The 13,750-nt window shown below is 42.5% G+C and overlaps 1 protein-coding gene across 3 annotated transcripts in view; it reads left to right on the top strand.

The window, feature by feature from the left end:
• FAM168A (family with sequence similarity 168 member A) overlaps nt 1-13,750 on the top strand; it is a 185,494-nt gene that overhangs the window by 148,740 nt on the left and 23,004 nt on the right. For all 3 annotated transcript variants that reach the window (XM_034995215.1, XM_034995216.1, XM_034995217.1), the window contains one exon: nt 12,701-12,781. In XM_034995215.1, coding sequence (XP_034851106.1) covers nt 12,701-12,781 — 81 coding nt within the window. The remainder of the gene's footprint in view (nt 1-12,700; nt 12,782-13,750) is intronic.

The following is a 13,750-nucleotide window of genomic DNA, read 5'->3' as shown; positions in this document are numbered from 1 at the left end:
AGTCTGCTTCTCCCTCTGACCCTACCCCCTCTCATGCTCTATCTCATTCTCTCTCTCAAATAAATAAATAAAATCTTTAAAAAAATAAAAATAAAATAAAATTTCTGTCAGTCTTGGGACGCCTGAGTGGCTCAGTCGGTTGAGTGTCTGCCTTCGACTCGGGTCATGATCCCAGGGTGCTGGGATCGAGTCCTGGCGTCGGGCTCCTTGCAGGGAGACTGCTTCTCCCTCTGCTGCTCCCCTGCTTGTGCTCTCTCGCTCTCTGACAAATAAATAAATAAATCTAAAAAAAAAAATAAAAATAAAAAATAAAATTTCTGTCAGTCTGATAGGTGTGAAATGATATTTTATTCCATTTATTTGCATTTTGCTGATAACTAATATGATGGAACATCTTTTCCTTTTCTCCTTTTCCCTAGTCATTTGAGTGATTTCTTCCGTGAATCCCATAGTTAGGTTCTATTAGCTTATTTTTATTTTCTTATTGATTAGTATGAGTTCTTTTTTAAGATTTTATTTATTTGAGAGAGAGAGACAGAGATAGTGAGAGAGATAGTGAGCATAAGCTGGGAAGAAAGGGAGAAGCAGGGAGGGGAGGCGCTGAGCAGGGAGACGGACACAGCGCTCAATCCCAGGACCCTGGGATCATGACCTGAGCCGAAAGCAGACGTTTAACTGACTGAGCCACCCAGTTGCCCCTAGTATGAGTTCTTTATTCAGGATACATTTGTTATAAATATCTTTTCTCACTCTGTACTTGTTTTAACTTTGTCTAAATTTCGGTGAGTTAAACTTATCAACCTTTTGTGGTTTTTCCTTTTGGTTTTATCTAAGAAATACTTTCTAATTCCAAGGTCAAACTATGGTTTGTTTTTTTTTTCATAATTGTTTTAAGGTCATTTTATAATATTTAGGTCTTTGGTCTTTCTGGAATTGCAGAAGTATGAGGTGGGGATCTAATTTTTTTTTCTTCAGATGGAAAAAACAAGTATTCCACTGTGTTTTACTGAATTTGTGCAAGATTCTTCCCTTCGCCAGATCTCTTAAAACAGAATAATAGAATAAAAAAATGAGTTGACCTGGGAGGGAAAGGGATTTATGGACAAAGAGTCAGTTTACAAAATTTCACCTTGCTCTTTTATTTCTTTTTAGAAGATAAATACAGGGAGGGTGGGAATTATTCACCAAATAATTTGTAAAGTGTTGAGTACCTCCCATCTGCCTTCACATAAAATAAGTAAGTAAGTAGTAGTAGTAGAAGAAGCAGCCCACTCCTGGAATGGAGATTAAGACAGAATAGGCCATTTGCTTTCCATTAAAATTTCTCCCATACCCCATACTGGCGAATAGGGAGCTTTACAAACTGTTAGGTTTATAAAGGAATTTTCCCCCCTCAGGAACAGCACACACTTGGCCTTATGTACTTACCTAAGGAGCAGTTTTATTATTAGCTTTAACATAACTGATTTGTTTTTCTTTTTTTTTCTTTGTGATGGTAGTGTTTTTTGCACTAAAGACATATCAAGTTAAGCCTGCTCTGGCTTTAGCAGCCTTCCTCTTTTAGAGCTCAGCCAGGGTGAGTGACCCACACAGGTTGCTGGCTTTTTAACTGTAGGGTAAGTTCTCGCTGAAGATGCAACACAAGTCAGAGCACAATTAATCATGATATTTCCCCTTTTTTTGTTACCTCAGAGGGGTTGCCTTAAACTGGGAAGAACAGTACCTTACTTACGCCCTTACAAGTTCATGGGGCTCGCTAGTGGGAGCCTGGGTGGGTAGGCCTTAAATCCAATGTTTAGGCTACCTCAGATTCAAGGCTGGTGGGCAGGTCCAGAGCCAGCACTGCAGAATGCTACCTGCCTAGACTGACCTGCAGTCTCGCCAGGAGAGCACTCTCAAGCAGCTAGGCCTCCCAGCTAGGAAGAAATTCAGATTCAGGCTGTTTTCTGGAGCAAACAGATTCAAGAGTTCATTTAATTTATTTTCTTTCCTTATGCCTATTAAAGAAAGGAAGCAACAAAAAGCCTACAAAACCTGTGGTTAGAATGTTTCCCATCTTGCTTCATGAAGCCTTTCAGCTCATAGCAATAAAAGTGAGGTTTTGCTATCAGGATGGTGTTTTGTAGGCTCTGTCTCATAAACATGTTTGTTGTTCCCCCTCTCCTCTTTATCCCATTGTTACTGTTTTAGCTTTGCCTTTGGGCTCTTGCAGTAACTTCCTATCTGGTTCCTCCTCTGATCTCACCCACTCTGAACCCCTGTGCACAATTGCTGCTGGAGTAGATAAAACACAAATCTGAAACTCCCAGCTTAAAATCCTCCATTACTGAGTGATAAATTCCATCCCTTAGCCTGGCATTCAAATCCCTTCACAATCTGTTCTCAGTCTACCTTTTATCTTCATTTCTTGTTGCTTTTCCCAACACACTATAAATTCCGACCATACTGAACTACTTGCCGTTTCCCTGGTATGGCATACGTTTTCATGCTGTCATGCCTGAAAGGAATATATATTTCTTTGTCTCTACTCCTCCACACCTCTGACAAACTCCTCCCACTCATTGTTCAAGGCCAGTTAAAATGTTTCTTCTTTTGAGAAGCCATTTCCAGCTTTCCCAGACCTGTTCTTCCCTCCCTCCTCAGTGGTTCAACATTCTGATAACACCCTAGCATTCTCTGATTATATGTCATACATATTACCTATAGATTAATATAAGTAACCTGTATTATTTCCCTATTAGACTTTAAGTTCCTATGTAAAGAACCTTACATCTCTGGTTAGCATAGAGTAAGCATTTGCTAGATGTTAACTGTGCTGATGCATAATGATGAAGAAATCTGGATTAACTCATTTTGGCCTTCACTGACCACGCATCACCAGAATCTTGTTATGTCAATTAATTTTTTTTTTTTTTTAAAGTCAGGGGGATAACCTGTCCTCAGAAGAGTGAACAAGACGAGAAGAAAATTGAATTGCTTTAAGGGAAGGTGATTTATAAATTGAAGTCTGGCTTGAAGGTGGGCAACCAGGATGAAGAAGGGTTTGAAGGAATTAAGTCTGTTTGGATTTGGACAAGAGAAAGGCAGGAAGAATAACTGATATCTTCATCTATCTAGAGGATTGCCCAGGAGCACAAGGAATAGACATGGTCTGTGAGGGTAGAACCAGCACCACTAGCTGGGAAACTTTCTAGGGTTAGATACCTTATGAAGCAGATTTTTAGCCAGAGTGAAGAATTTCTTAACTTTCAGAGCTCTCCAGCAGGAGCTTTGACTGCCTGAAGAGGTTCTGTGCATACCATCACTGGAAGAAGGGTGTGCTGGCAGAGGCCATGTGGCCATCTGTGTGGGCCATTATAAAGGGTATTCCTGTACTGGGTGGCAAATTGGGATTAACCACTTCTTTTTTTTTTTAAAGATTTTATTTATTTATTTGAGAGAGAGAGAGCGCGCGAGTACATGAGAGGGGGGAGGGTCAGAGGGAGAAGCAGACCCCCTGCCAAGCAGGGAGCCCGATGCAGGACTCGATCCAGGGACTCCAGGATCACAACCTGAGCCGAAGGCAGTCACTTAACCAACTGAGCCACCCAGGCGCCCGGGATTAATCACTTCTAATACCTCTTCTAACTCTGTAACTCTGTGCCTGTGTGATGCTTTTCAATAACATGAGCATGACCTCTATTAGTATGCAGAGCAGGAATAATAGCTTGTTTGTTTGTTTATGTAACTGAACCATCTTTGACCAAATTGACTCTCCATAGTAATTTTCTGTTTTCACAGATTATGGAGCTGAAACATGGGGAGGGCGTATTAGGGGGATGGCAGCCAAATCCACAGGTTTATGATGAGTGGAATCATGTTTTGAGGAGAGGTAGGGAAATAATGGTTAAGAATAGGCTTTGCCTCACTCAGGCCTGGGTTATCTCCACTCTTTATTTGCAAGCTGTTTAAGATAAGTCTAAGTTCCAGTATCCTTATTTCTAAAATGGGACTAAGATTTTTCATGGAATTAGTGTGAAGATTAAATTAGATAAAGAAGACCTGACATAGTGCTCAGAACATACTACAGATTCCCAAAAATATTCTTCCTTTGACCCTCTTCTTTTTTTGAGAGAATTAAATTTTTTGCTTGTTTGGGTTTTGGTCACCCTGGCCTTCGGGTGGACCAAAGAATCAACAGTTTTTTTCTTTTTCATCTTGAGCTACAGACCTAAAATGTCTTCTTTGCATAAGTGTCCCCCTGCTCACAAAGGAATAATCCTCTTTGTCTTCCTAAGCCAGGGAGTTAGTCTTCCACTAGCCTTTTGATACTCTTGCTTTCTTACTTCCTAAGGATCAGGTCATTTCAGACATAGTCCTCTGATTTCTCTTAAAAAGTATTTCTAATTTCCATATTAATAAAAAAATAGCTTAACATTTCTTCAGTCCTAATCCTAGTGACAACAAGAAGGGATTAGACTGTATTGACTTCTGTAAAGCAATTAAAATGTATACATCAGAATCCCAGGAAACCTGATCACTACTATAGCTTTTGTGATACAAAGGAGAAAAGCTCATTTGTGTCCATTCATTTTCTTCACTCTTGACCTTCAAAGAATATAGGTACCGAAGGGGCAGACTTCCTTCCAAGGACCAGCTCACAGTTATTTGGCAGGTGTGGAAAAAGCATTGGTTTCAGGATTCCCTTTCCAGTTCCACCACTGACTTGCTGAAAAATCTTAGTCAAAAAGACACTTTACCTCTCCAAATCTGTTTCCTTATCTATAAAATGGGGGAAATAACATTAGTGGGTTGTTGTTTTTTTAAGATATTTTTAAGTAATCTTTACACCCATCACGGGGTCCAAACTCACAACCCCAAGATCCAGAGTTGCATGCTCCACTGACTGAGCCAGACAGATGTCCCAACATTAGTGTTGTTTTGGGGCTCAAATGAAATCACAGGTATAAAATTATCTTTTGTATGAGCAATGGAAGAAATGTATATGGTGTATTATTTGAACTCAGTATCTTTATCCCTAATGAGCTTTCACAGATCCAGGTAGCCTCGGAGGACCAGGACCTTGAATGCATTCTGCTCCCTTGGGTCTTTGGGAGTCAAAGACCGTGTCTTTGGAGTGTGTTAGGAGGAGACTTTGGCAGGGAATAGCCACACTTTTAAGTGCTCCTGTGGCCTAAGCTTACGTTCTGGTGGTGGGAGGCAGATTGTCTCCCCTAAGCAAGTAAATATACAGTATGTCAGGTGAAGTGCTGTGAGGAAAAACAAAACAGGATAAGAAGCAAAGCAGTTAATGGGAGTTGAGAGTACTATTTCAGAAAGAATGTAAGGTGATCTTTGGACATAGTTCCAGGAAGAAGGAATAGAAAAGGTAAAGGCTGAAAGGGGAAAGTGCTTGACACATGAAGAACAGCAAGGAGGCCAGTGTGGCTGGAGTAGATTAGCATGGGGGCAGATAATCGGAGAGGGTCTGGTTAGAAGAGGTGGCAGAGGCCCAGGTGAGTTGTTAAAAGGATTTCCCTGTGATTGTCATGGGAAGCTACTGGGGGACTAAAAGAGAGGAGTGTCATGATCTGATTGAATGTTTTAACAGGATCACTCCAGTTGCTGTGGGAAATAGACTGCACAGGATCAAAGGTGGAAGCAGAAAAACCAATTATGAAGCTAGTGCAATAATGTGGAAAGAAAGTGTGTAGGCAATGAGATAGTAAGATTCTAAGTATATTCTGAAGGTGAAACTGAAAGGCTTTGCTGACATGAATAGGAGAGAAAGAAGAGTGTGAAGGATGACCCTAAGGTCTTTGGCCTGAGGAACTGGAAGAAAGAATTGTCATTTACTGATGCAGAGAAAACTGCAGAGGAACAGGTTTGGAAGGGAGTAGGAGGATAGAAAGTAAAAATTTATTTTTTAATATCATAAGTTTGAAATAATAATAGCTGACTTTTTGAAGTCTTAACTATTTGCCTGGCTCTTAGTGCTTTGGGATCTTAACTAATTTAATACTTATAACAACTTAATTAGGTAAGTAATAGTCCCATTTTACAGATGGGAAAGCTCAAGCACAGAAAGGGTTAAGTAAGTGGCCCAAGATCACATACATAATTAGTGGTGTTGCTGGGATTCAAACCTAAGCCTAGATCTAGCTCCAGAGACCACACTCTTAACCACTCACCATATAGCCTTGAAATCTAGCAAACATCCAAGTGGACATGTTGAATAGGCAGTTAGATACTATATGAGTCAGGAGTTGAGGAGAGAAGTCCCGTCTAGCAGTATGAAACTCAGACATGGTGACAGAACTAGGAAGGTAAGTTAGGGCCATCTGCCATAAAGGGAGACACGGTTATAAGAAGACAAAATTATGAGATCAAGCCGGCAAGACAACCTTTCCCTCAGGTTAGCCCATCAGTCCTGCTTCTTAGAGCCAAGGAGGGTGCAAACCAGGCCACTTATGGATGCCCCCAAAATGCTACCTATCATGCTTTTGCATGGAATGTCTTTCTTCCCCCTTCTTATCCACATCCAGGAATACCTAGTGCCCAGCATAATCCCTAACAGACAAAAGGCACTAAAAAAATGTGGGTTAATGAAGGCCCTTTCTCTGCCTACTCTCTACCCTTATCATGGCACTTTTCAGGCAGCATTCTAACTATCCACTTACCCATCTTTCTCCTTCATTAGTTGGTGACTCTCTCAAAGCCAGGGACCCTGTTGGATTTGTTTCTCTTGTTTACAGACCTCTCATAGCTCCACAGTACAAACCACCCCCTGGTAATCTCTGCATTGAGTACCTATTTTCTGCCATATCTGTGCTAGGCTTTAGAGATGCCAACATCATCAGCAACAGAAGCAGCAAGATGAATAATATAAGTTGGGGACAAGGAAACAAAACAAAACCAGGAAAGTTGTAGGGAGGAAGCCTAGCTTACCTTTGATGCCCTTTTTACAGAGGGTGGGGAAGAGATTCTCTACTGGCCACAAAGACTTATTTACCACCACCTTATGTTTGAGAAGCTCAAATGCTTCCTGTCCAGGCTGAGGGGAGGGGTGGGGGGAGTAGGAAGGAGGAACTGACCCAAGAACTATTGTGCATAAGCAAATAAGACATAGCTGTGTCTTCAGGGAGCTTACAGCTTGGGGAGCGGGGGCAGGACAGGAAATATAAACATACCAGTAATGGGGGCGCCTGGGTGGTTCAGTCGTTAAGCGTCTGCCTTCGGCTGGGGTCATGATCCCAGAGTCCTGGGATCGAGCCCCGCATCAGGCTCCCTGCTCAGCAGGAGGCCTGCTTCTCCCTCTCCCACTCCCCCTGCTTGTGTTCCCTCTCTCGCTGTCTCTCTCTCTATCAAATAAATAAATAAAATCTTAAAAAAAAAAAAAAAACCATACCAGTAATGTACCGTGTGATAAGTTCTGTAGTTAGGGATGAATGTGTCTTCAAATCTGTTCTGTTCTAAAGGGCAGAAGCTACAGGTAGAGTTAGTGAAGTATGAAAAGTCATTTTCAGACAATCAGAGTAGTCTCACAGTGGAGTAGGGGTCTCAGGAAAGGAGGGAGTTCACTCTCTATAGAGATGTAAGGGCTGGGTTGAATGGATCCCATGAGCATGTCACAGAGGAGGCTCTAGCCCCAAATGTGAGGGTGGACCGAGTGGCCTTTAAGGTACATTCTAGCATCAGCAATCTGTAACCCTGAGTCCTTTCCTTTCTCTTGGCTTGAGGATGTCATTTAAAAATGGAGAGGGTTGGAGGATCAAATAAAGCTCCTTCTATTCTGCCATCTTCTATCTGCCAAATTCAAGTGAATGAAAAATAAATCTACTTGGAACACTGAAAGAAGATCCTATAATTTCCCCCAAAGTAAAAGGCATCTGAAATGACAAAACAGGGGTATAATTACCCTTGGCCACATAATCTCTCACATGAGGCTGAATATAGATTTCAGCCTTGAGACTGGATCGTTTTGCTTTCCAGGTTAAACCCCTGACTTTTCTACTTGATAAGCGGCCGACCTCCACAATACTAATCAAAAGACAAGTTGTGGCACCTGGGTGGCTCAGTCTTTAAACGTTTGCCTTCGGTTCAGGTCATGATCCCGGGGTCCTGGGATCGAGCCCTGCATCAGGCTCCCTGCACAGTGGGAAGCCTGCTTCTCCCTCTCCCACTCCCCGTTTTTGTTCCCTCTGTCGCTGTGTCTCTCTCTGTCAAATAAATAAAATCTTAAAAAAAAAAAGACAACAAGTTGTCCACCTTGGTTCTGAAATCAGAAAATGATTGGGGGGTTAAGTGAGATGAATTTTCTTTGGAGTTGGAAAGGATTTAGGGAAAGGCATATTAACAAAGATACATTATTAAAGTGCAATATTTACAAATCCCAAAGAAGCTTTTAGGGATTTAGAGATTTAATCTTTGACTTTTAAAATCAGCTTTCCATTGTCAGTCAAAATACCAGTGAACATTAAAAAGCTGCAGGGAGCAATGAGACAGGCACTTACCTACTGCTAGTGCAAGTACAAATTGATAGAGTCTTATCTAGGAAGCAGTTTGGCAAAGTAGGTGAAAACTCCTAGCATGCCCCTTCTCTTCACTTATGCTGATTTTACCCTGTTCTGAGGCCCATTATCTATTGCCAGGAGTTTGCAATAGACTCCTAACTGGTCTCTGCTTCTCTACCCTGCCCCCATTATAGTCTATTTTCTTTTCTTTTTTTTAAGATTGTATTTATTTGAGAAGGAGAGCAGGAGCAGGGGGAGTGGCAGAGGGAGAAGTAGGCTTCCCGCTGAGCAGGGAGCCCAATGCAGGGCTCGATCCCAGGACCCCAGGATCACAACCCAAGCTGAAGGCAGACGCTTAACCGACTGAGCCACCCAGGGGTCCCTGTAGTCTGTTTTCAACACAGTAATCAGAGTGACCCTTTTCAGACGAAAGTCCGATCATGCTATTCTTCTGCTCAGCCCCTGTGATTGCTTCTCATTTCACTCAGAATGAAAGTGAAGTCCTTTCAGTAGGACTGTAAGGCCCTCTGTGAACTGACCGGCCCTTTCTCTCTCTGACTTCCTCTACTACGACTGTCCCCCTCATTTGTTCCCTTAGCCATACTGGCCCCTTTGCTGTTCCTCAGACACATCCCATAGGCTTTCCACTTAGGGGCTTTGTACAGTTTCCTTCATCTGAAATGCTTTCTTCAGCCATCTACTTGGTTAACTCTGTTTCCTTCAAGTCTTTATGAAAATCTTACCTTCTCAGGGCACCTGGGTGGCTCAGATGGTTAAGCATCTGCTTTCGGCTCGGGTCATGATCCCAGGGTCCTGGGATCGAGTCCCGCATCGGGCTTCTTGCTCGGCGGGGAGCCTGCTTCTCCCTCTCCCTTTGCCTCTGCCTCTCTCTCTCTCTCTCTCTCTCTCTCTCTCTCTCTCTCCCTGTCTCTCATGAATAAATAAATAAATAAAATAAATCTTACCTTCTCAATGTGTCTTATATTGGTTACCCTATTCAATATTGCAGTGCCCTCCCTTCAGCACTCTGACACTTCTGACACCCTCTGCCCTGCCCTTTATCTCTTTTCCATAGCACTGTAGACTGTGTTTACTCATATTTACTACTTACCCACTGCCTTCTCCCACCCTTTAAAAATATAAGCTCCGCAAGTACAGGTTTCATGGTGTCTGGCACAGAGTCGATACTCAAATATTTGTTGAATGGATGAGCTTTAAAAATAGCACTATCTTTTGACCTAGAAATCTCACTTCTAGACTCGTTCCTAAAGTAGAGATGTAGGCAAAGATTTATTTAGGTTGTTCTCATAGCTGTATTTATTATAGTGAAAAATTTCAAACAACCTAAAACAGAGTAATGGTTAAATGATTTGATCTATCTACATAATGGAATATTATAAAGATATTTAAAATAATGTTTTGAAGAATATGTAATTATATGGGAAAATGCGTATAATGTTAAAGTGAAAGAAGCTAGGATGCCTGGGTGGCTCAATCGGTTAAGTGATTTCAGCTCAGGTCCTGAACTCAGGGTTGTGAGATCGAGCCCTGTGTTGGGCTCTGTACTGGGCATGGAGCCTGCTTAAGATTGTCTCTTTCAAAAGGGGAACCCTCTTACAGTGTTGGTGGGAATGCAAACTGGTGCAGCCATTCTGGAGAATAGTATGGAGGTTCCTCAAAAAGTTAAAAATAGAACTGCCCAATAATCCAGCAATTGCGCTACTAGGTATTTACCCAAAGGATACAAAAATACAGATTCAAGGGGCACCTGGGTGGCTTAGTTGGTTAAGCGTCTGCCTTCAGCTCAGGTCATGATCCCAGGGTCCTGGGATCAAACCCTATGTTGGGCTCCTTGCTGAGTGGGGAGCCTGCTTCTCCCTCTCCCTCTGAAGCTCCCCCTGCTCGTGCTCATGTGTGCTCTCTCTGTCAAATAAATAAGTTTAAAAACAAAAACAAAAATACAGATTCAAAGGGGTGCATGTACCCCGATGTTTATAGCAGCATTATCAACAATAGCCAAACTATGGAGAGGCCCAGAGGTCCATCAACTGATGAATGGATAAAGATGATGTGGTATATATGTACAATGGAATATTACTCAGCTATCAAAAAATCTTGCCATTTGCAATGATGAGAATGGAGCTAGAGTGTATTATGCTAAGTGAAGTAAGTCAGAGATACACAAATACCATATGATCTCACTCACGTGGAATTTAAGAAAGAAAACAGATGAACATATGGGAAGGGGAGGGGAAAAAAGAGAGGGGGAAATAAACCATAAGAGACTTTAAGATTCTATTTATTTATTTGAGAGAGAGAGAGCAAGAGAGAGAAAGCATGGGGGGGGGAGGTCAGAGGGAGAAGCAGACTCCCCGCTGAGCGGGGAGCCTGATGCAGGGCTTGATCCCAGGACTCCGGGATCATGACCTGAGCCAAAGGCAGACGCTTCACTAACTCAGCCACCCAGGTGCCTCCATAAGAGACTCTTAACGACTGAGCCACCCAGGTGTTCTTTTTTTTTTTTTTTTTTAAAGATTTTATTTATTTATTTGAGAGAGAGAGAATGAGAGACAGAGAGCATGAGAGGGAGGAGGGTCAGAGGGAGAAGCAGACTCCCTGCTGAGCAGGGAGCCCGATGCGGGACTCGATCCCGGGACTCCAGGATCATGACCTGAGCCGAAGGCAGTCGCTTAACCAACTGAGCCACCCAGGCGCCCCTCCATAAGAGACTCTTAAAGATTGAAAACAAACTGAGGGTTGATGGAGGGAGGTGGGTGGGGGATGGGCTAGATGGAAGAAAGGTATTAAGGAGGGCACTTGTGATGAGCACTGGGTTGTATGTTAAGTGAATAATCACTTAATTCTACTCCTGAAACCAATATTGTACTGTATGTTAAGTAAGTAAAATTTAATTTAAAAATTTAAATTAAAAAAAGTTTCTCCCTCTGCCCATCCCCCTTCCCCCTCTTCAAAACAAATGTGCAAGAAGCTAGACACAAAAGTATGATTCCATTTATATAAAATATCTAGAATAGGCAAATTCATAGAAACAAAGTAGATTAGAGGTTAACAGGGGCTATGGAGAGAGAGAATGGGATGTTACTGCTTACTGGGTACAGAATTTGGAGTGATTAAAAAGTCTTAGTAACAGATAGTGGGGATAGTTGTAAAACATTTTGAACACAATGCCACTGAATTAATCATACACTTAATATGGTTAAAATCACAGATTTTATGTTCTATGTATTTTGTCCCAGTAAGAATTTAAAAAAAAAAAATGGGGCTTCCCACTGACTAAGTTCATAGAACATGTGACTCTTGATCTTGGGGTCATGACTTCGAGCCCCACACTGGGGAGTAGATTGTACTTTAAAAAAAAATCCTTTAAACAATTAAAAAAAAAAAAACCTTATATATAATATGCAGTGGCAGGCTGGATCTGGCTTGTGGGCTAGAGAGCCAGTTGTGAGCATCTTTTCCCAACTATTCCTTTTGACATTGGTAGATTGAAATTGGCCATGGTGGGAGTTATTTATATCATGGAACTTGGCAAATGCTACACATAGAGCTCTACTTCAATCCCCTCAAGCCAGATGTTAAATATTTACCAGAACACCACTGAATATATGTGTATAAAAATGTGTAGAGGGCGCCTGAGTGGCTCAGTCAGTTAAGAGTCTGCCTCGGCTCAGGTCATGATCCTGGGCTCCTGGGATTGAGCCCCGCATCGGGCTCCCTGCTCAACAAGGGAGCTTGCTTCTCCCTCTCCCTCTGCCCCTGCACATGTGCTCTCTCTCTTGCTCACTCTGTCTCTCAAATAAATAAATAAAATCTTTAAAAAGTGTAGAAAACTATCTGGAAGGATAGCTGTTACTACCCCTGGGGAGTAAAGTGGTGTTGCAGCAGGAATGTGAGAGTAAACTTAGACTTTTTACCACGTACACTTCTGTGGTGTTTCAATTTTTTTTTTACAGTGAGTATATAGACATATAGTTCTTATACTGCTTTTAAATAAATAGAAAAAGAAAAAAGAAAAATCTGCATATGTTGAGATTGTGGTATTCGTGACTTTTCTCATAGAGGCTAAAAGCTGGTCACATGTACTGTCTGGAAGGGCCCACAAAGAGGCTGAAGGCCAAGCCTGGGACTTGGATTCTGTTTCCTTTTCTTCTTGCCTAACTAATTGGGGCTTTTTTGTCTCTTCATAGGTTACCCTACAGCCTACCCGGCAGCAGCCCCTGCCTACAATCCCAGCCTGTACCCCACCAATAGCCCCAGTTATGCTCCAGGTAAGGAGAAAGTGGAGACCAGCAGTGATGCCTGGGGTGGGAGGCGGGCTCTGTTTGAAAAAACAAACCCACGTGCTGGCCTTTCCCTGTCCTTAATTGCTCTGGACTCAGTCTGTCCAAGCTGGGAGTCCCAGCTAGGAGTCCCCTCTGGGAACTGGGGCAGTTCAGACTCAGGGTTGGGGTGGAAAGAGAATCTCCTCCATTCTCTTTGGGACTTAAGGTTGGCCCATCTCTTCTCTCCTGGCGTATCTGAGACATGCATCCTCCTCACAGAACCTTTTCTGCTCTCCCAAACAATGTCCAAATCCATTCTTTGCTCAGTTTCCCCTAAGGCTGCCATTGAGACACACAAAGACACAAACACACACTCACCAGACTTCCTGGATATGGATTTGGAAGAGAGTGAGAGACTTGCCACCAGACGATAAAGAGCTGGTTTTCAAGCTGAGGCAAGGAACCTGTTTTTCAAAAACAACAAAGGCCCAGCACTCCTTGGATAGAGATTGAAATAGCTTTGAAAATGTTAAAAAAGTTTGTTCTAGTTTGGGCTAGGAGCAGTGCAGAGGTCTTACCACTGATACTAACCCTCACAATTAATGGGTTCTCTAACATTCAAGGGGCTGGAGAAAGAGTATGGATGCTGCCTTTAGAAAGTCCTGGGTTTGAATCCTGATTACTCAACTCACTAGTTATGAGGCCTTGGACAAGATACCTCATCTCTCAGAGAATCTCAGAGAAATGTGTTACTTATCTCAGGGGTGTAGCTGTTTGTTTTGTTTTTAAATATTTATTTGATAGAGAGAGAGACAGCAAGAGGGGGAACACAAGCCGGGGGAGTGGGAGAGGGAGAAGCAGGCTTCCCGCGGAGCAGGGAGCCCCATGTGGGGCTCGATCCCAGGACCCTAAGTTGAAGGCAGACGCTTAATGACTGAGCCACCCAGGTGCCTCTGTAGATGGTTTTATATAAGT

The sequence above is a fragment of the Mirounga leonina genome, unplaced genomic scaffold (assembly GCF_011800145.1).
Source record: "Mirounga leonina isolate KUSES-001 unplaced genomic scaffold, KU_Mleo_1.0 Mir_92, whole genome shotgun sequence".
Taxonomy (NCBI): Eukaryota; Metazoa; Chordata; class Mammalia; order Carnivora; family Phocidae; genus Mirounga; species Mirounga leonina.
Note: the sequence above shows the minus strand (reverse complement) of the source record. Positions and strands in the feature narration are given on the sequence as shown.